The sequence below is a fragment of the Triturus cristatus genome, chromosome 1_2, assembly GCF_964204655.1.
Source record: "Triturus cristatus chromosome 1_2, aTriCri1.1, whole genome shotgun sequence".
NCBI lineage: Eukaryota > Metazoa > Chordata > Amphibia > Caudata > Salamandridae > Triturus > Triturus cristatus.
This window is the reverse complement of record NC_140580.1, coordinates 283,316,979-283,340,007: the sequence shown is the minus strand read 5'-3', so window position 1 is coordinate 283,340,007 and position 23,029 is coordinate 283,316,979. Positions and strand designations below refer to the sequence as shown.

The following is a 23,029-nucleotide window of genomic DNA, read 5'->3' as shown; positions in this document are numbered from 1 at the left end:
GAGCTGGGAGCCTTGACTGGGTGTGCTGTTATCCACTGTCGGGGTCCAAAACCAGCATCCAGTCATCCAAATGGGGGCAAAATCTTTTAACCTCTGATGTGCCTCAGAGATTCACCTTGAGTCCTCTTCTCTTTAACTTATATGTCGGACAAGTGGCAGATATAGTGGAAAATTGTGGCCTTACACTTTTTTCATATGCAGACGATATGCAAATTGTGGTATCTCTGTCATCCAAGACAACCAGAATATAATGGCCTTCCATTCTTGTCTCTCCCACGTTTCATCATAGATCTGTGTTAACTCACTAAAGTTAAACGGAGGCAATATGCTGGTCTTGTTGGTGGGTAACCCCACTACCCCTTAGGGCTCACATTAGTGGCTTGTGACTATAGGTAATCCCCGTTATCCAGTACCAGTCGTAAAGAATTTGGGAGTCTGGCTGGATTACAAACTCACTGTGAGTCAGCAGATTAACAAGGTAGCAGCCACTTGCTTTTGCATACTGAAATGGTTCAGGAAGAACCTTTGTCTCCCCACCTCTTCCCAGAGAATCGTAAACCAGGCCCTAGTTATTTCTAGGCAGGACTATGGGTCTGTCTTGTACCTGGGGGTTGCAAAATCACTACTCAAATGACTTCAGATTGTGCAAAATGCTGTTGCTCGTCTCTTGCTTCAATACCCCCGCACACAAGTTTTCCTCTCCAGCCAGTCTGTTAAGGACTCACCACTGGCTACCCACTGAGCGGAGTGTGCAATTTAACACATTGTGCTATATGCAAATACCAGACCTCATTGTTTAGATCATTGGTGTGTCTGTATTCCCCCGCCGCCGTTATGCTCTAGTCATTTGAGGCTGGCCGTAATTCCCAGAATTAGGGAATCATGCCAAGGAGGCCAAGTATTCTCTTATCTTGGACCAAGAGTCTGGAATGATCTGACTGCTACACTGAGAGAATGTAACTCACTCCCTGTGTTTCGGAAACTTTTAAAAAACCGGGCTGTCCTTCTCCGGATTCTTATTAATTTGGCTCCCTTCTTAAACTGTACCCTGTAGTGACCTATCACCGCATTTGAACTAAAAGTGAGGGGACATTTACAAAAGCCCTGCTTTCTTACAGTCTGCATTTGTCCAACACTACTACCTGAAAGGAGATCCCTTTTAAAATTCTATTTTAATATACTGGGCGTCTGTTCATGCACATAAGCTTTCTTTACAAGTAATTATTAGGACTCTCACTGATGTTTAAGGGCATTGAGGAAAATAAAAATAATCGCTTCAGCTACAGCAATTGAATGATTAATTTTTTACAGATGTTATATAACAAGAAGCACTGCATTTCATTGTATTCCTTACATTTTTTGTTACAGTTTCTAAAGTAACCAATGATTGGCATGTATTTGTTAACAGGGATCAGACATTTTATGTAATGATATATATTGTTTCTGATTGTCAGGATCAATGTTTGAATGTTTTGCATGTGATGGTTTTAACTAATAATGATAGAAATAAATTTGAAATTTGAATTTGACCAAAAAATAAATTCAATCGTATTCCTTTTGTTCAAATGTAAAACGTTATTTCACTATCCTGTTATTGAGCAATTTGTTTCAATATGTTGCTTTGCTTTGAACAGGATTTGTTTGCTCCTGGTCCAAAAGTGAGTCAAACAAAATCTGCATCTCTGCCTGCAAGCAAAGCAGTTAAAGCCCTTTCTCTATTTGATGATGAAGAAGAGGTACTTCAAGCTTCTTACTTCTCTTGTATTTTAAAATGTTATCTTTCGAGTATTAGAATTGTGAAGAGCGGTGGCAACAGGTTTTTGGTGGGTAAATGGAATAAATTTAAACCTGTATTTTAGGGGATAAGATGTTTTAGAGAGCAGTGATTAAAATTACACAATTTTAGAAATGCTAACCATTATGCATCCTTTGCAAGAGATATTTCAGTCAGTATGGGCTTGCCAGAGAGACCGTGGGCATGTTTGTTTAATTATACTTAGTGGTTTCTCGCATGCATATTTCACTCTGACCCTTCACTGCTAAACTTCTTTTCCAGCTTAGTTTCTTTCATTATATTCACCTCCCTTTCTGTATTTTTAAATCCGTTGGTTTGACCTTCAAACTTTAGTGAGTCCACTCTGAACATTCAGTTCAATTTTCTGAGCTCTTCAACATGGTGTATCAGTTCTCTCTGCTTACTCTTTATTTCACTTCTAATTTTTCATCTCCTACTTCTTGACTTCTTAGCTGAGTGATCGGTCTATGTTCCTTGCTTTTCTCTACTTTTATTAACGCTTACCTTACTCAGTAACCCAGCATTCATTTTTACTAAATGGTTGATTGTAGAAGGACCTTCCATTGACATCCCATGACCATGGAGGAGTACTTTGTCCTACCAAAGGACTTCGATCAGACTGTATACAAGTTCTGGCTGGAAATCACAAAAATTGAAATGATACATTTGTGGATATTAATATTTTTTCTTTCATGCATTTTGCTTTTGGCTGGGTTGCATTCTCCTAATATTTCTATTGCTATCCTCCTACCTTTTTTTAATTTAAAGAAAGCAAAGGTAAAACCCCACACAGGTTGCAAAATCAGTCCCCAACCTTTGAGATAAAAGTTTTTGCCGGCTGTGGTAGGCTGATTTTATTTTAATTACTGTACACAGCCTTTTAACAGTTACTTCTACTGCTTATTTATGTCATTTATATCAAATAGTCTTCTTTTTACTATGCGGTCTAATTCTGAATTCTGGGAATAACTATAATTGTGATTAGAGATAAATGTTCCTCTTCTTTCAATATTTATTACAGATAAGGCGTACACTGTATTTAAAGTAGCATACACAAGTAGCTTTTTTATAGCAAATCTTTGTAAGGTTAAAAAAAGGCAAGGATGTATTGTAATATATAATAGCCAAACTGAACAGTAATTACATATTTGTCATTAATGTAATTAATGTTGTACTTCTGTAGGATAACCTATTTAACATTGCACCAGCAAAATCGCAAACATCTGTAAATCCACCACAAGAGAAAATAAAAGCAAGTGAGCCTACAACAAAATCTGCAAGTATATTGTTCAGCAGTGATGAAGAGGTACATGTTCCTTATAAGGGGAATATATATTTTTGTTTATATTGTTAAATTTTAATAGAATTTTGGTTTCCATCTCTACATTGTCATGTATTGTTTATTTTCTGTGATTTGTAGTACACAAACTATGAAATGGCTTATCTATATACACATTGGTTACATTAACTTCTCAGTTTGTTGCTTGTTTGTGGGTATGATATCATACCTGGTCGATTAAGGTTGGTTGTAGGGATTCTTTTGTCTAAGATGCTTGAAGGTGTAATCTGAGGTTGAGAAAGAAGATATGCCATTGTTTATTATTTTGGGGTGGGAAAGCCTCTGTCTCCTCAACTTTTATTTTTTTGATGAAGGAGTACTTTGGCGATTAGTGTAACACAGTGGAGATGTGTTAGGCATGGATGGCTTGCTCCTTGGCAGAGATCAGAAAGAACTTAGTCAAATGGACATTTAAATGTAGTTTCAAGTGTTTTGAATCTTGTAAGGGGTGTATTTAGTTCCTGTGGAGACTCTTGAATTGGTAGTCCTGCAGAGATGTGTGTGTGGGTATTTCTGTCCGTATCTGTGTGTGTAAAATTCACAAACACCCTGATTATGATGGTGCTGCAAATTTGTGATAGTCAATAGCTGGGATGGGCAGAGTAGAAAAACAAAGACTTTTTACGTCCATATAAGTTCTGTTTTTAGAGTCTGGTCAAAAAAATAGATATCTTAAATAATTAGCAAATATACCAAGGCCAAAAGGGGTAACCTTTATCTGGCCTTCGTGGATTTAACCGCGGCCTTCGACTGTGTTATCCACGACAAACTTTGTTTATCTTGGAGAGTATGAGTGTGGATATCTCTCTTATCTCTTTTATGAGACAATTTTATATTAGGGCCAGGGTTCGCTATGGGGCAGGGGGTGAGTGCACTGATTCCTTTACCATTGGTAGAGGAGTGAGACAAGGCTGTGTCCTGGCACCTTTCCTATTTACTCTGCACACCAACAATTTGGGAAAGGTCTTGACAGACGAGTGCCAGGACCTACCATTGGTGGGGAAGCGCTCACTCCCTGCGCACCTGTATGCAGATGATGCGGTCCTTATGGCCCGCACCTCGATCAGCCTTCACAAAGTGATTTCCAATTTTGCTAAATTTGTCTACTTTGGTCCTCTCTGTTAATACCTCCAAAACCTTTATATTAAAATGCGGTCCAGGGAGCAAGAATAGCCGTTCGTTTTTCCTAGAAAAAAACCATCTAGAATGTTCCAACATCTTCTCTTATTTGGGGATTTTATTCGATCGTACTGGCTCTTGGTCCCAGGCCGTTAAATTAAGGAAACTGTTATTATCAAAGGCCCTGGCAGCCCTGACCAATTTTAGTAGGAAACTGGGTAAACGCCCCCCCTCCTGAATTCCTTCAAATTTATAAAGCTAAATGTGTTGCTATTGTGACCTATGGGGCGGGCATTTGGGGTCATGTAGATGTGACTGCTCTCCAGACGGCTGAAAATAGATTCCTTCGATTTTTATTGGCCGATCCTGAGAGTTTTTCTACTTTTAATTGTCACATGGAACTTGGATTACCACATATAGTGGATGTTATTTGCATCCAACCAATTCTTCTCTGGTTCTGTATTAGGACTACTGAGAAGACTACTTTAAATCGCCAAATAATTAGCGATTGCTGTGGGTTAGATGGGGCCCTTCATATAGGTTGGCTAAAATATGTAAGGGATCTTTTGTATAAATTAGGCCACCAGGAATATTTCGATAACCCTATGACCATGACCAATGTAAATAGGAATGTTTTTAAACACAGATGCCTTCATTTTCATGAAAATATCAGGTTTAACCAAGAGATTACTAAAATAACTGTCCTTGCTCACCAACATACTCTGATCACCTTAAAGATGCACAGATGATTTATGTTTTATTCTTCTGCAAATTTTACCAGGTACAGAGGAAAAGATGGCTACTCCCGGTGCTCAGATCAATTGGTCTGCGACAATGTTACCCTGCTTTTATGGTCATGCAATCTCTTGGGGGAAAAGCTTGTAATTTTATCTGTCTCCACGTTTTTAAAGTTGTTTTTTCCTGTAGAAAGGCCATCTCTATACGATCATCTGATTTAAACTGTATATTATAAACATGAGTCCCATATGCTGCTGTTCACTCAGTTTTCCTGGTACATGTACCTTTTTAACATGTTATTTTTAGATGATTTTTAATGTGCTTTTATGATGATTTTACAAATAGTCGAATAAAGCTTGATTTGATTTGATTTTTTTTTATATATCTTAATTAAGTCGTCAATGGTGTCAAAGGATTTAAATTAACGGATAATATTGGCAATGGCAACAGTAGGGAGATTTGTTTTGCCAATACTGCTGGTGCAGACTTTTTAGGACCTAATATGTTTGTAGTCAAAAGGTCAGGGTTTTTGTTTGTGGAGAAAATGGGCATTGTTGGGGATATGGGTGAATGGTGAAGAGGACTGTATGAGCTAGTTTTGTAACCTTAGGTTTAGAGGTAGTACAGTCTGTTTGATATGTGTTTTTGCAGTTTGGCATTAGGATACTTATGATAGCTTGATGAGGATCTCTGGGCTTTTTATTTGAGTTATGTGCTTCTGTTGCCAGGAATTTGATTTTCCAAGCTGATGGCTTTCTGGCATTTGGTTTATATCAAAGGAGGATTGTAGGGTTTTTGTGTATGATTGTTTGGGAAGGAGCCTCTGTAAATGTTTAGGTTGAATAATTATTTGTGCACATATAGTGTGAAAGGAGGCCATGATGTGTTGGGGTATTATGCTGTCCCTGGTGGAAAGGTTGCTTTACTCATTGTAGAAGATGGAGAATGTGAGAACTCGCACAATGAGTACTTGGTAATTGTTAGAAAGCTGTGGCTTTGTTTTTTTGAATTGGAAGGACATTCTGTTTGTCAAGGCAGGATGGGTCCATTTAGATTGATACTTAATGCTCTAGTCTGCGCTGATATACATCACCAAAATGCTTTTATTTAAGAGTTAAACAGATTCCTACTAATCTCTAGTAGTGATGCTTTCCCAATATTGGGTACAGAATTCATGGGCCAGCATATAGGTGTGCATTCTCATCTCCGTGCTCACAGAGCTCATCGCTTGCTGTAATTTACAGAGTCTTTGTGCCAGAAGCCACTCAAGATTATGGGTGGTTTATGGCCACTAATACTCAGTGTTCAGTCAGTCAAAAGGTGGTTTCTGCATGATACCAATGTCCACAAACCAAATAATGTCACAATGCCTTTTGTGTGTTGTTCAATCAATCAATCAGGCATTTGTTGAGCGCGACTACTCACCCGTAAGGGTCTCAAGGCGCTGGGGGGAGGGGTGGGGGGGTGCAGGGTCCAGTCCATCAAGGATGAGGGTCTGTCGAAGAGCCAGGTTTTGAGGTTTCTTGCGAAGATGGGGAGCAATGTTGTCTGTCTGAGGTGGAGCGGAAGGGCGTTCCATGCTCTGGCCGCGAGGAAGGAGAAGGAGCGGCCTTCCGATCTGGTCTCTCTGGTGCGGGGGACCACGGCATAGGAGAGCTGGGCTGATCGTAGGATCCTTTGGGGTGCGTGGAATTTGAGTCGGCTGTTCAGGTATTCTGGTCCAGTGTCGTGGAGGGCCTTGTGTGCGTGGGTGAGCATCTTGAAGGTGATTCTAGCCTCGATGGGGAGCCAGTGAAGTGTGCGCTTTTGCTGGGAAATGTGGCAGTGTCTTGCCAGGTTGAGGACCAGTCTTGCGGCGGCGTTCTGGATGTTCTGTAGCTTGCGGGTGAGGTTTTCGTTTATTCCGGCATAGAGTGTATTGCCGTAATCGAGTCTGCTGGTGACCAGGGCATTAGTGACGGTCTTTCTGTGTTCGAGGGGGATCCATTTGAAGGTCTTACAAAGGAGGCGGAGGGTGTGGAAGCAGGAGGACGAAACAGAGTTGATCTGGCGGTGCATTTTGAGCTCGGAGTCCATGATGATTCCCAGGTTGCGTGCGTGGTCCATGGGGGTGGGCGGGCTATCGAGAGCGGGGGGCCTCCAGGTGTCGTTCCAGGCGTCGGGGTTTGGGCCCATGATGAGTACTTCTGTTTTGTTGGTGCTTAGTTGTAAGCAGCTGTTTTTCATCCATTTGGTGACGGCTTCCATGAGTAGGGTCCGAGAGGAAAGGGGGGAGCCTGACCGGCTGCGTTCTGCCGGAGGAGAAGGAGCACATCCAGTCAAGGCCCTTGTCCTGGATCCCTGCGTCGTGCAGTCTGCGTATTAGGGTGCGGTGGGAGTGCTGGAGGGGAAGGGAGTGATGGAAAACACCACCACACTGCACCACCACCAGGTGTCGCTCGCTGCAGTTTAAGCGAGAAGGTCACCACGGCATGAGCTCTTTATGCGGGGTTCCTTAACCCTTTCCCACCCTGACTAGGGGTCCCTTGTCGCTAGGCTCCCCCTTCCCGAACCACCCCCGAACATGGTTGCGTACCTCGGATAGCCACGCTCCTCCAGGAGCTTGGCTGGCTTGCTGATGATGCCATATAGGGTCCAGCTCCCTCTTCTTCTCTTCCGGGCGCTGTCCCCCTTTGCGGTCTCCTCGATCAGCCCGATAGATTCGCTGCTCTGTTCCTTCAGACACGCTTGCTTTGGTCCCTCGTTGTCTCCAAACGCCCAGCTCTCTTTCTCAGCTGTCCAAAGTCCTGTTAAATGGGCTGCTTACTCGTTTGCCTCAAAGCCCATTGGAGCATGTGACATGGTCACATGATACGGGCCGAGCTTCGGAAAATACGGAGAGTTAAAGGGGCCGCTACCAGTTTCTGCCATCGGTGACTGCAAACAAAACACTGGGGAAACGTAAGGGGGAAATTGGTCACCACACCCCTCCTCCGGATCCTGGGACGGGATATCGTGATAGCTGCGTATGAGTGTGTTATTAGTTTTCGACACCCAGCTAAGTCTAGTAGCCATTAAACTACAGTATTTCCCGAGGACTCTCAGGCAAAGTACTCCAGTTCATGTGCACCATATACTCTAACTTTGCATACTGCATTGAGTGTTCCAGCCCACTTCAAACTGCTCCTGCGTGAGTGAGATAAATCTATTATTTAAAAACAAGTCTACCACTTGGTCACAACCACCTTCGTAGACATATCTTTTAGCATATGTTGTAACGGTTGCAGTGGGCAAAAGGGTATCTTCACCACAATGGGCTATCTCCTTAATATTTTACCCACTACCCTATGCCATATTTTTACCATTTGTCGAATCAGAAAGGGGCGTTCATTGAAGATCTGCTATATCATCCTGAACAGTGTAACGGGGACGTGCCTCAGCTAGGAGTGATTTTTCCCAATTGGGGCCACCCTCAAACCATCTAACCACATGTTGCAATTTTGTAAAATAATAAATCGGGGACTCCCAGGCTACCATCCAACCACAGGAGTGTTAAGGTATCTAGTTTCACCCAACTTCTTTTCCCATCCTACGCCAGAGTTCACATCAGCTTGTCAAGTCTGAAAAATGTTGAGGCTGCTCTAAAACACATAACATTCTACATCGCATACAGACAGAGGGATCGGGAGACCATCTTGGTCAAAGACATACAGTCCATCATAGAAAGTGGTAATGATTTCCAAAAGTAGACCCAGCAATTTAATCCCTCTAGCAGCCTGCATATATTGAGATCATACCGTGCCAAGCACAACGTCATCCAGATCACCATATATAGAAACTTCTTCTTTTCCCATTATATCCCAATATTCAAGGTTAAGTCAATTCTAGTGCGCGTTACTCTGCCCAAGACGAACAATCTTGACTTATTTGGGTTTGTATATAATCCTGAGACAGGGGCAAACTCCTTCAATTTGTCCACCATGTGGGACACCAAACCTGCGGGGTCTTTTAAATACACCAGGGCATTGTCTGCATATAGCAGCACTGTGTAGGTGGTGCCGCCAAGTTGTATAACCCCACAGGAGGAGTCTCTTACTCTGTCTGCAGGCCAGCAGCACAACTGCAACATAGTGGATTGTGGGTATCCCTGTCTAGTTCCCCTTTCCATGGAGTCCATCTACAATAGTTGCATCTAGCGAATGTAAGAGACAAAATTCATGCGCAGCCCACCGCCCACATATTTTGCCAACTCACTGTGTTAAAGATACATACTCCAGCATACAAAAACACAAACCTCTCCTGAGGCCTTAAGCAAATGCATCACATGTGTAAGTCTTCTATTATTGAACATCGTGTTCCTCCCAGAAATAAAAAAAATGATTGATTCCATGTATATAAGCACACCAACCAACCTCAAAAGTCAATTAGCCAAAACCTTGCAGAGTTTCTTAACGTCTGTATTTAACATCAATAATTGTCTACAAGAGGATAGCATGATTTGGTCTCAACCTTCTTTGGGGATTAACACCATCACATCTTCCCTTTGTGACAGCCGGAGGGAACCTTCTCCCTTACCTCCAGGAAGACATCCGGTTGTCTTTCTTAGTTGGGGGTGGGGGGGCACTCAAGATACAATTCCACCGGGAGGCCATCGGCCCCCTGAGTCCTACCAGACATTATTCTTTCTAGAGAGCCTTTTGAATCTCCCAGTTCGAGCAGGCTGTCCAGGCTCTACCTTGGCTCGTCTGTAAACCTTGGCAAGTTTGCCTCTCGCAAGTAGCCCTTCAGGGTCTCATCGAAGATAATATTCGATTGGACAAACCCCTTTTGCAGATATGCTTTACATGCCACATTAATATAGTCACTAGTCACAATGGCCGGGCCATCCCCCGATGCAGTATCAAAATTTGTGATTGTGGTTATCAGCATTCATTAACCAGGACAACATTCTTTCTGATTTGTCCTCCTCTCAAAACATTTTTTGTCTATACTGTGTGTGGGTATTTCTAAAGTCTTGACGGTGTATCCTCTACGCGGTGTTTCAAATCAATAAGTCTTCGGAAGTTGTCTGGTCCCTTTCCTGTCTTTTTGTCTAAGTGTGCCTGCATCTGTTCTAAATCAGATGAGGTTTGTTCCAACTGCCTTTGTACCCCAAATATCTGAGCTATACACTTTCCTGTAAGCTCCACCTTGTATGCCTCCCATCCCACTGCTCTACTATCTGTGGAGTTACGATTGTTCTGACGGAATTCTGTTTTTTATTCTTTAATATGGATCAGCAATGCACTGAATATCAGCACTTCTGCCTGCAGCATCCACAGCCGTATGCTCGGCCTGACACATCTGAGTGTTACTCTAATAATCAGTGAGGAGTGTTCTGAAAGGAAATAATTTGGATTCACTGAGTTTTTTAAAAATAAATTTCAGTACTTTCACTACGCCGCAACATATTATCTAACTTTCTATATGCTCTGTGAACATGGGAGTGGTAAAATGATGTCTTCTCTAATGGGTGTCGGTGTCTCCAGATCTACAACAAGCACAGGTCATCCATTACACTTCTCAGTGTTGTCTCCTTATTAGCCTTAAGGTCAGGTCTCAGTGGGAATTTTTCTAACTGGCAGTCAAATATACCATTTAAGTCATCCACCCGTATCTCTCTCATGTTTATGTACATTGTTTTTAGTCTAATTTCTTCTCAGAAGAAGAGGTTGTGTATATTAGATGCGTAGGTGTTCACCATGCAGGTATCTAACCCATATAACCATGTGTGCAATAACATTACTTCTCATTGGGTCTGAGATCATTGTATGTTTCATAAAGGAAACCCCACCTGCAATCCATGTTACCACCCCTCTTGCCTACACAAACAAGGAAGAGGGTCAGAGCATAAAGGTCCAGCACCAGACATTTATTGAGTGTAACATCCTCTAAATCCTTTCGATCACCTCGATGCGTTTGGTCTGGGATGTGACCCACATACACCCCAATTAGGCGGTTAATGAACCACCACTAACAAAAGCACAAAATTGACCCTGCACCCGAGAAACACAAATAATCTATCTTGTAACAGCAGTGTTGCATGATATTTCAAAGGCAAGACAGGATAAAAACAAATAGCTTCCCAATGAAAAAGACCAAACAATGATATTTTGATTGTAGAAAACACGGTCCTTTTATTCCAAAATTTCTTTTTTTTATTCTTAGAAGACACAACAAAATTGCTCGCCAACGCGTTTCATCCCTCTTGGGACTTCTTCAGGGCTCAAAGAGGTTCCTTTAATTGTTGTCTTTTATTGTGTAGACAGTTTAGATAATTAAACCCGCAAAGTACATGTGGCGTATCTGAGGTCAATGTTGTACCCATACGAACAAATAACGTCAACAAGGCGTCATGTATCCCATCATTAAGTTGTAAAGATTTGGGAATAAGTATATCCCTCCGCCTGTATACGGGTGTCTGGTTCTGACAAAATTACTCTTGCGTAGTTAGAATTTGTGGCTGTAAACATGTGGCCCCTGCATTTCTTCCCCAGATTGCAACCTATGCCTGGAGTAAATGGGTCTCCTGCGGCACTGCAATCGGAACCTTCTAGCGACAAAGATAGGATTAAGACCCTGGCAGCCGCAGATGTCTTAGCCATTCTCCCTGCCTTTTGGTCTCATATCCCATCCATTATCATCCCAAGCAAACAGTCTGGTCACATACTACTATCGGAATACCACATTTCCCTCTATACACAGGTGATTATCCAACCCTCACTTACCCCTTTGGCAGACACTAAAACCTCCTCAACTAGAAGTCTGTCCAGATAGGTCACTTAATAATCTAGAGATATAGAGGGATTGCGAACAACCACTCTCTGATTCCTCTAACTAGTACCAAACCCTTAACCTCAAGTTAACTCTTAGAGTTACTGTGGGCAGTCATCGGCCAGCTAAGGGCCTATCCAATATAGCTCCAAGGCCCTAAATAAGAGCATAGAGGAGCACACAATTCACCCCCCACACCTAAGTTGGGGTAAAATATTATGTCCCATTGCACATCTGTCCCAGTTATAGCGTACAAAGAGACCGTCTTATTCAAGTTCCCTCTTTGGTCCAGCAGACCAGTAAAGAGAGTATGTGCACCACATACTGATACAAATCTAAACATCACAATACCATTTTCCCTCAGCATAAATGTGGACTTCAATTTACTTTAGACGTTATCATACAGTCAGGGAGGGAATAGATCGATGTCCATCTTGCCTATTCTACCCTCCATCGAGGATCCAGGGCGATTACTAGAAGTCTCACCCCCCCTCTGAGGACTCCTCCTCTCTCCCCATTGTGCCACCCTCCTGAATCGTTACTCATGGTGTCAGTCGCACTCCAGCTCCGCAACCTCTAGATGAGTATGTATTTCCTCAAGCTCCACTACCCAGGGCAGAGTTTTCCTGAAGGGGGAGAAAATGTATCACTGACCCGAGACCTGCCTTGTCCATAGTTCAAGCCAGGCTCACACCTCCTTGGGGTGTAAAAAATGTGGCTCCTGCCATTGCATATAACTTTCAAACATGCCAGGAAAAACAACATGTATTGGTGGTCCAGCATCTTGAATTTTTGTTTCACCTCCAAGTAAGATTGCTTGCACTTTTCTGGTATGATCAGTAAGTTGCAATGCTGCTGTTCTCAAAGGTGAGTTTTGCTGTCACCCTAACTGCTCAAAGGATACTGTTTCTGTCTTTATGGTTAAGTCTTAAAGGTATCAGGGCTTTTAGGGAGCCCCAGGAAGTGATCTCATTACCACTACTCTATGGGCTATTTCAGCCGCAAACATGTCAGACAAACCCATGGTTCTCATTTCTTGGCTGATCCTCTTCTCCAGGATGGATTCTGCATTATCTCCCTCAGCCTATTCCAGGAAGCCAAGAAATCTTAGAGTATTGCAACATGAACAGTTCTCAGCATCTTCCACTCTAGTGTCTCAATTTTTGTCACCGTTATTAGTGTCATCATCTTATCTTCCGACACCTTTACGTCTGTCTGTAGTTCGGATACTGTGCCCTCAACCCTGTGGACCCTGTCAGCAACCTTTCTCAGGTCCACGCATAAAAGGTTGACCTTCATAGAAACAGTTTCTATATTCCATTCCAAAGCTGTTCGTGAGCCATGGATCGACAGGATTTCTGGCCTAGAGGGCTTCTCTATTTGTGCCTCTTGTTCCAGTGTTTTTTATGCCTCCTCTAGGAGTGTGGTCCTCTGCAGAAGTGCCTGCGGAGTTATAAATTGTGTAATGCTATTACTCTGCTGCACCTTAGGTAGATAGCTTGTTGTTAACCATGTCGACGCAAAATCTTTGCCCATCCAGCATTATGCCATAGGCTTTGCTGATAGTGCAGAGGGTGCTTCCATTTCAGCCTACTATCTCATGTTGCACACAATGTTTGCCAACGGTGGCACCCCACTTCAGGACTTTTATGGAGTCAGCGTTCATCCCCTGTTTTCCACTATTGCTAGTCCCAGACTGCATCGTCTGTAAGGACACTGCAAGCCTGCAACGCTTATAGTAACAAGTCAGCGGGAGGGGAGGGGAGTGGGGGTCGGTGTGGAATGGGGGGAGGGGTGTGTGTCTGTGTGTCTCTGTGTCTCTGTGTGTCTGTCTGTGTGTGTCTGTGTGTGTCTGTGTGTGTCTGTGTGTGTCTGTGTGTGTCTGTGTCTGTGTCTGTGTCTGTGTCAGTGTGTGTGTGTGTCTGTGTCAGTGTGTGTGTGTCAGAAATTGCACACCAACTTTCTGATCAACCTAACCTACCTCATCAATATTAATGAGCTAGGTTGTAGATTGCAACTCTCTATGACTGTATGCCATCACAGGGATGGTGGTCATTTGGAGTCAACAGGCCACCATAGGTGTGATCACAGTTAAGTAAACATTTTTGTTAATTGGAGCTTATTTTTGCTTAAGGGAAATAAGGCTGTATTTAAAAAGAAAAGATTTTCTGTTAAGTTTAAGAATTTGTCGTGATCCATTGGACTGCCTACTCACCAACAGACTTTTGCAAATGTGTCACCATCCGAGCTCATTAGTCCCTTAACGCCTATAGTATATCTTAATTGTTCTTTCTAAACTTATATCATTTCTCTACATGTAGGGCCTGATGTAGAAAGTGTTTTAAGGGTCGCAAGACCTTAGATTAGGTAAATCTGAGGGTTTGTTACTGCCAGAACACTTTTTTTAATGTACTAATCCCAATTATCAATTCAGAAAAGGTTCCCCAAAATTTTAAATGGGTTAAGTAAACATTAAGGAATCACTATTTGGAAGGAGCCTATTAAGCGCATCCTTGCGAAATACGGATTCCAAAAGGTATGTAGTAATGTATTGCACCCGATTTTGGTTGCAAGACATTATTATTTTACCACAAATGCAAAATTGATGCTAATCCATTAGCAAATCGAAAGGTGTCCCAAGGAATCCCTTCCTCTCTGGGAATGTTGACAAAACTTTTTATTTAGGACTAGACAGTGGTCTATGGGACCAGTGCCTACTCATGATAAAACTTTGTGTAAGCTGTCATTTTTTTAAACGCATCACATTTTCCTTTTAGGAAAATGAGTTGTATTAAAATAAATTACTTAATTTAAAAGCAATCACAGACATGGTGGTCTGTTTGCTCCAGCAGGCTACCATGCATGTCACCTTAGCCAATTGTGGTGGGTAGCAATATGCAACCAGCCTTATGCATATTAATGAGGCTGGTTGCAAACCAGCCTCATTAATATGACCCACTACGATTCTCAATATTGAGAACCAACCTATTGGTACATGGGGTGTTTCCATTTGCAAAAAGTCCATTCACTGGGAGAGAATTCATTGCTTGTTCCGTTTTGGGAGATTGAATATGTAAAATAAACAACTTTTCAGTGCAGACGCATTGAACGTGGTGCTCGTACAGCAAAGCTCTACAGTGTCTCTACTGGAGACACCTTAGTGGCAGTTCCTTGGACAGCACAGAGATCGCCACCAGACAGGTGGAGTTCTCTGAATGTGGTGGGCTTTAGTCCTCAAAGACAGCAGAGTACAGTCCTCCACTGCCCTGGCCTTAAATCTACAAACTCCTTTAATGCCCTCAACTGAAAGTCAAGGTCCACCACTTCTGTAAAATATGCCATAGTGAAATTCAGACAGGCTTTCCTATAACAAAATGACTAACATGGTGCACTTCCACCAAATCTTTGACTAATTTTCAGAACAGCCCTTTATAACCTGAACATGAACGTTGTTTATCGTGCCATGACCCAAAAGATGGATGACATTTTGAAACTTTGCAAGAAATAGGACTTTATTATTCTACCAAGGTGTCAGACCAGTGAAAGCGCATAGTGATCTACTGATGATGGCAGAGAAATGTTCCTTTAAAATAAGTTGTCCATCAATGAAAATAATGTATGTATTTTGATCATACCCAGAAGTAACAGTCCAGGAACCAAAGTAGCCATTTTTTAAAAAGAGTTGAAAGTTGTGTTATCCTACTCCTAGCTCAGCCTACAACTACCCAATCGTAAGTCCTATTTGAATCACATGGATGACACTTTCAATACAGCTGACGTCTCTGCAAGAAGCATCTCCAAGTGATAACACTGTCATACTGTTGAAAACAGCACCAAACTAAGATCACACCTCATGATGAGAGAACAAACTAGGAAGGTTGTAAGATGGATTTAGAAATACATTTTCGCACCATTTCTTTCCACCACCCTAATGATCAGTTTTGGTCTATACCTGCTTTGAAGATCATACCCTTCATACACCATTAACACATGCCATCAAATTGGTGATATATAATACAAACAGTTTCACAGACAAATGCTAAAAAGATACTGCAAGCAAAAGAGACACCATCTGCCAGATAGTGGAACTATAGATAAGGGCTGTATTTCTTGATGCCCACTAATTTTTGCTGCCCCAAAGTGGACTCGTCCCTGCAAAGAACTGTTAAATATCTCTGAAACAAACATGATGAATCTGGTGCCCAAATACAACTGCAGCCCTTGAATATCTACACCAAATGACTATTTGCACTAGCATCAAGCTTAGTGGGCAGTTCTATTATAAAAATTTTAAGGATATGCTTTTAAATATGCCTAGCAACGTATCTTTGCCTACCATCCAAACCTATTTTCTAATATTTTTAGAATATTTTGTACTGCGTTTATTTTGTAATGTGCATAAGATTTTGCTTACACCATTATTAAAGACTTCAATTGACTAAATAGAAGCGTCTGGTTGTTGTGTATCGTTTTTAATTAGTGAAAGTGTTTTTTTCTAGTATTTTTTTTACTGTCTTTGGCAGAATCAGGAAAGCATGGTAGGCGTGTGGTTTGGTAAACAGGGTTGATTAAACTTCGTAAATGTTTGTTAAACATGTATTGTATGTATGTTTTTTAGGACCATTGGAAACGCAGTAAGCCCGTTGCGGAACAAAAGCAGACAGACGATCTTGCTAATCCAAGCTACTCAATAGGACAGAGTGGAAAAGTTGAGAAAAAGACAAGTTTATTTGATGACGAGGAAGAAGATCTGTTTGCTATTACTAAAGATAGGTGAAGAATTGTCTTTATTTGGAAAACAACTCCTATTGAAATAATTGTGATGCTGATTAATCTCTTTTAGTGGAATTAAACCTCTATCTATCTCCAGTCCAGTTTTTTTGTTACATGGCGTTTGTGTGGAAGGACAATAAGAGGCTTTTGATTGCCTTCAGAGTACTTCAGAAGACAAACGCATAGTATCCCGGAACTTTAAGTAACCAAGATTACCATTCAGGCTAGGAGCAGCTGTTCAGTAGAGATCACAGACAATGCTGGATAGATTGAATTATACGTTTGAAACAAAAAATCAAGCGCAACACAATTTTTCCACCCCATCATTGATTTGGTTGCCACTGTCATCCATTTGAATTCTCCTCATCACTAGCATTTCTCATTTACCTTCCATGAATCACTTATTTGTGTAAAGTAGCTAATTGGGAGCCTCTCAAAATGCTGTTCTTTTGCCATCCTCTAAACCTTCTTACCACACCTAACATTTGTGATGTTATGCATATGCATTTGTGTGCTCAGACACATTTTGTAAATTTTAACTTACTTTTTGTTAGCATATTTTTATTAGATTGTTCGATTGCTTAACAAACATTCTTGTAGTCAGATACCATAGTGCATATCGACACATATTAGTGTAATTCTCAATTGAGATACAGATGGCAAAAAAGACGTACATGCTCACATTCTTGTTAAGGATGTTCTCATTCCGACTGCATGTTACAAAAGTAGAACAAATTTTCGAGCCTCACATTGTCCAATGCAGTTACTGATAATGCTTGCCTGCTCATCAGTGGCAAATCGCTAAGTGCAGCAGTGACATGACCCAACAACTTCTAAATGCTGTAATTTTATTTGTTAAATGGTAAACAAACATGAGACTAGAGTCTGAAATGGGAGGGCTAGGAGCAGTTGTCCCTAAGGGATTTGCGGTGTAAGGTAGTATGAAGTAATCAGCCACGTCAATGAAGGCTGCAAGGACTTCTGCCCATAATCCAGTTAAGGGCTCCCTATCGACCCTTGTAATTGCTTAGCTAGAATGGCATTCCCCTGAGCCATAGCCCTGCTCTCCACCTCTCTTTTCTGCCAATGACGCGCTGTGTCTCTTTGGGCAATGATTAGGGCCAGGTCAAGGAATCTATTGCCTACTTTTTTTTGCCTGCTGCCACAGGTAGAAACCCAGTATGCAGATCACTAAAGTTTGCAAGTCGCTCCTACTTAATTTGCACTCCTTGTCTCCCACCACTCTGTTCCAGTATCGTTTTGATGGGCAACACCATGCCATGTGAGTGAAGTCGGCATCTGCCAGGGCACAGTGTGGGCATTGCGAGGTGTCTGTGTGTAGTAGGACCTTTAGCCTATGTGGAGTGAGATATGTACTGTGTAGGTAATTGAATTGTGTATTATTGTAGCATGTGTTCCGTGACACCTTGTGCACCCTCTCCAGAGCCTCCCATTTCTTCCCCCAAACGGTAACCTAGGTCGGTTTCCCATCTGGTCTCTAGAACTTATAATTTATTGGTTTCTATGAACAAAGCAGTCTGATATTCCATGAGACGAGACTGCGTCCACCACCGAAAGTCAGCAGCGTCTGCCGCAGGTCTTGTGTAGGTTGCTCCACCGGGCCCCCCCACGCAGAGGTGATGCAATGACCTCATAGGTGTGACATAGGTCAGAAATTCTGATGGTGATAGGCTGTCTTCCCTGTCTAGGGCATATAGGTTGCAAGCCCACCATCCACATGACAGTCTTCTACTGTTTTGAGCCCCATTTTAGTCAAACCTCACATCCTGCGATCCGTGAATAATCCTTCCCCAGATTTGGGCAACCCAACCACTGTCAAAGCGTGTTCATATAGTGGACGGTGGACCACCAATTTCCAGCAGTGAACGCGGTAGTTAGGAACTCTGGCTGCCGCAACAACCTCAGTTGCACTCCCAGCAACAACATAATTAGGGCACAAGACACCCAACATCCCCTAGATCCGTCTTGTGAAATCTGGCCAGCCATCTAGCCAGCCACTGCAGCTGGGCCTATAACAAGTATCCCCATTGAGATCCGGTGCCTATCCCCTTACCAGAACAGGTCACGCAGCAAGGTGTTTAGTTCCCTGAACCAGCTCTGCGGTATCCACACAGGCAGGTTCAAAGTAGTATAAGACTCTTGGCAAGATTATCAGTTTAGGCAGTGCAATTCTGGCCATAATTGTCAGTTTAAGAATTGCAATAACTCCACGCTACAGACTAAGGGTGGAAGCACCTACTTCGGGTTCCCTTCCCTAATGTCCACTCTGGAGTGATCCCTGTTTCATCCCTCTGCATTTAGGGAGTCATGAAGCCCTTTCAACAGTGTATTGAGGATCAAGCCGCAAAGGACCACGTTACTCGTGGGCATTGGGAAAGAACAAGATTTCCTTCAATTAGCGCGTAGCTCAGAGACAATCCCCAGGGTGGTCAGAATGTTGATGCTCCAGGGAACTCGTATATCTGTGTCACGGAGGTACAGGAGCATGTTGTCCACATATAGCGATAAAATGTGCTCAGTGTCTTGTAGCAGGATGCCCCTTCCTCTTCCCTCTATTCTTATCACACTGGCTGAATTTTAACCTCTAACACAAAGAGTACCAGAGTTAGGGTACAGCCCTGCCGCATCCATCCGTATAATTTAAACCCCTTTAATATACGGCAGCCTGTCCAGCCCCACAACCGGGCACCAAAATACAGCAGAGTGACCCATTTTTCTCATGCTGGGCCCACATTTATGCAGCGCATGACCACTCTTGGGTCCAGGGATCAAAAAATCCTTACATAGTCTATCGAAAGTTGTCGTAAGGCATATACTTTCTCAGTAAAACTGTGCATTTGTTGGAGAACATAAATGTCAAAACTGTGCAAGACTGATTTTACGCACAACATCAGGATATGTTGGCCTTTGTCCTGCTAGCTCACAGTGCACAATTTGTACCCCTTAACCAAGTAAGGAACGGGTGAAATGTGCAACCTCGGAACATGACAACCCTGACTCTTCAAGGAAATCATAGTAACGGATCTAGAACCTTTTCGTTTGGTAACTCATGCATACCCAAAGAGATGCACAAGAAATACACAACATGGCATTTCAATATTTATTGAAGCATTATGATTCTTGCGTAAAATATGTGTGCTGCAATAATCAATAGATGGAAACAGAACAGTGGGATCAGCATTACGAGAATGGTGAAGAAGATGAACTGTTCACAATTTTGCCTCTACCTAGCGCTACCTAACCTAGGGTGGGTGAATCTACAAGAATCCCTGTAGGGTAATATAACTCCCCAGTTACCTGTGGGTAAGTGACATCAAGAAACCCGACTTGGTGGTGAGCTGGGCTTCATCCCTCTTAGGAGGTAAACTGGAATCAGCTGAGCTGGAATTCCAGCATTGGTTGACCTTGCAGTGCCAGCGAAATGTTCCTCTAACTAAACAAAGGAGTGATGTTTATATAATATACATCACCCATGTTGCTGTGCCGAAGTCCCAGTCAGGCTGCCATTAATGATTCTACCCTCACAAAGCTGTCACTGGGCGAACAATAATAAACAACATTTTGCGCAGTGAACTTTAGCTTTAGTACAGAATGTTCAAGGTTTCTGATTATTTGCCTACGAAGATGTCTAGGTTTAATCAAAGCTATTTCTTGGAACAGTATCCGTACAAGCACGCAAGCAAAAAGTGTGTCAAATGTCAACATTCAAGAAAAGATGTCAAGTTTTAAGGTGAGCATGTAAAATCGTTGTGTTTCTGCCCGGGCCTAAATGTGACCATATGGCAGAATATCAGTGCTGTGGCATGGTACTGGGCCAGGGGGTCGTCCAGGAACTGAAACAATTTCTTGATATTGAGGTAGGTGCTACTCTGCAGAATGAAGCCTTTCTGGTCATAATGAAACCGAGCATTCAGGTGTGGCAGTAATCAATTAGCCAACACTTTACTGAGGATTTTGTAGTCTGTATTTTTCACAGATAGCTCCCTATGGTCTGACTGTTGTGGCCATTGCCTTTATTTTTGAGGATGAACACTATAAGAGTTTCTTTAGTAGCATCTGGCAAGGAGCCACTCTCTAGAGCCCACGCATACATTGTGGCCAGCTTAGGGGCAAGATGAACTGCAGATCTATGTTCAGCTGATAGGCCATCTGTTCCTGGAGTTTTTACTACGTGCCAGCTCCGCTATGGACTCATTGATTTCCAGTTCCGTGATGGGTCCTTCCCATGCTTTGCTGTCTAGCATTCCCTGCCGGGTCAAAGGTGCCCTGTTCAGGAAAGCTTCCATCTCTATTGCCAACACCTGCGGTTGCTCCCTATATAGATCACAGTAGTAGTTGATAAAGAGGTAGTGGCTATTACGCTGGTCGAAGACAGCATCGCACATCGCGTTCCTTATGCGGGTAACCGGACGACCACGGTCCGCAGTCTAGGTCCGCAGTCTAGGTAAGCCATGCCTGCAGCCAGCCCATGCTTCCATCCTCCGCATCGTAGTTGTAGCCCCATAGTTTAAGTACTCACAGCTGTTCTAGGTTGACTGCATATTTTTTCCCTCTCTGCAGCTAGTTTTGGGTCTATCCTAGGGGTCTGTAATGGACAGAGTTCTCACATTCTGTTAGCTCTTTCTCTATTGATTCTGTCCAACTGGACGTTTAAAACGTGGTCCCCAGGAATAGAACAGTACTCCCAATTTGTCCCATTCCATAGTCTCCAGACATTCACTAAGTGCCCATTCCCACGATGTTGCTACAAGTTTCACCGTGGGGGCATCTGCCAATGGTGACGTTGACCTATCGAGGTATATGTCCTACACGCTGTTGTAGTTCCCCTTAGGATCATAAGTGAACCCACTTTGGCAGACAGTAGTGACATTGTTGTTTCAAGGAACTGTATTTCCCCTATATTCAGGGCATATATGCTACCCAGCATTACCGGGAGGTGGCAAAGCGCACCTAGAGCAGGAAATATCTGCCTTCCTTGTCTATATGCACAGTGATGTGCTCAATCAGCACACCCGGCTTAACCCATCTCAGTTTCCTCACCGGAAGAATGCAGAAGGTCCACCTACCCCCATTCACGTCCTAACCCAAGGATATCATCTGCAGTGTCCCTCAAGGATCCCCCCTCAGCCCCGCCCTCTTCAATATTTACATGACCCCTTTGCCAACATCGTCCGATCCTAGGGACTAAACATCATATCCTACGTATATGGCACTCAGAAGATCCAGCCAACACAAGAACCAACTTCCACAGGTGCATGAAGAGTGTTGTCAACAGATGACGGACAAGGGACTGAAGCTCAACACGGACAAACCAGAAATGCTGATCTTCGGCAACAACACCATCCCTTGAAACGACACCTCATGGCCCTCGGAACTAGGACCATCACCCAAATCGACCAACCACACCAGAAACCTCGGCATATTGACGTTCGAGCCATTCAAAAGTCTGGTGTATTAAAGAATCAGGTCTGATCATCTCCCATGATCTTGAGCCTGGCAGGGAACTGCAGCACATAGTGCAGTTCTTCCTCCCTCAGCGCTTTCTTGTCTGCATCTCCAGGGTATAGTCCAGGAAGATCGCCACATTGATGTTATCTACTTGGAAGCACCCCGACACGAAGGATTGCTGCAGTTTGAGATCTCAGTTACTGTAGTGCATGCCACCACAGGCCTTGGTGTGCCCCTGGAGGCGGGGGCCTGGCGTACACTCTGTGCGCTCTCTTGAGAGCAAAGAAGTTGGACAGGCCCGCGACCCCACATCCCTCATCAGCCATGCCTCAAAGAGGGCCACCATGTCCGTACCCTCAGTTTTTTCAGGCAGCCTCTCTTTTCAAATATTGTTCTTGCAGCTGCGCCTCTCCACATCCTCGATGTACAGATCGAGAACATTGCCTCTGCGCTTGAGGTCTGTCAACTGGCTATGCTGCGTCACCATGTGTTGCAAGAAGAGGGGGCCACCAGTTTGCATCCTCTTCCATATAGGGCAGGATACCCTCAGCATCAGAGCTGCTGCCCGCTCCGGTCCCCTTCAAAGTTCTTGGGCGTCCCATTGCACATCAAAGCAAGAAACTGTAGTATGTCAGGGAGGCTCACTAGTAGGATTACTGTCTCTTGGCGAGTGCTCGAAAGTGCCGCCAGTGGCGAACGCCAGCAGTCAATAGAGGCAATTATGGCCTTGAAAATTTGCAGATTGATACCTCTGCAGTTTAGTGGCTGAAGAACCGGCCCTATTGGAATGATGGTCGTCTGGCAGTCAGTGTGGCATAGCAAAGTTCGTGCCACCCAAGAATGCCCTCCAAGATATGGGAAGAAGTGTCCTGGGGACTGGCTTGTCCTGATGCAGGTGGGGTTTGGCAGCTGATGTAGGCGCGGAACTCTGAGTCACCAGCGTGGAAGGGGAATTTCTTTCACTGGGGATGGGGGGCTAAGATTTCACCAGGACAGGTTTGCAT

At 43.2% G+C, this 23,029-nt stretch overlaps 1 protein-coding gene across 2 annotated transcripts in view; it reads left to right on the top strand.

Annotated features, from left to right (window-relative positions):
* Positions 1 to 23,029, top strand: part of WASHC2C (WASH complex subunit 2C) — a 664,131-nt gene that overhangs the window by 275,693 nt on the left and 365,409 nt on the right. For both annotated transcript variants that reach the window (XM_085603767.1, XM_085603764.1), the window contains exons 17-19: positions 1,635 to 1,736; positions 2,979 to 3,101; positions 16,402 to 16,556. In XM_085603767.1, coding sequence (XP_085459893.1) covers positions 1,635 to 1,736; positions 2,979 to 3,101; positions 16,402 to 16,556 — 380 coding nt within the window. The remainder of the gene's footprint in view (positions 1 to 1,634; positions 1,737 to 2,978; positions 3,102 to 16,401; positions 16,557 to 23,029) is intronic.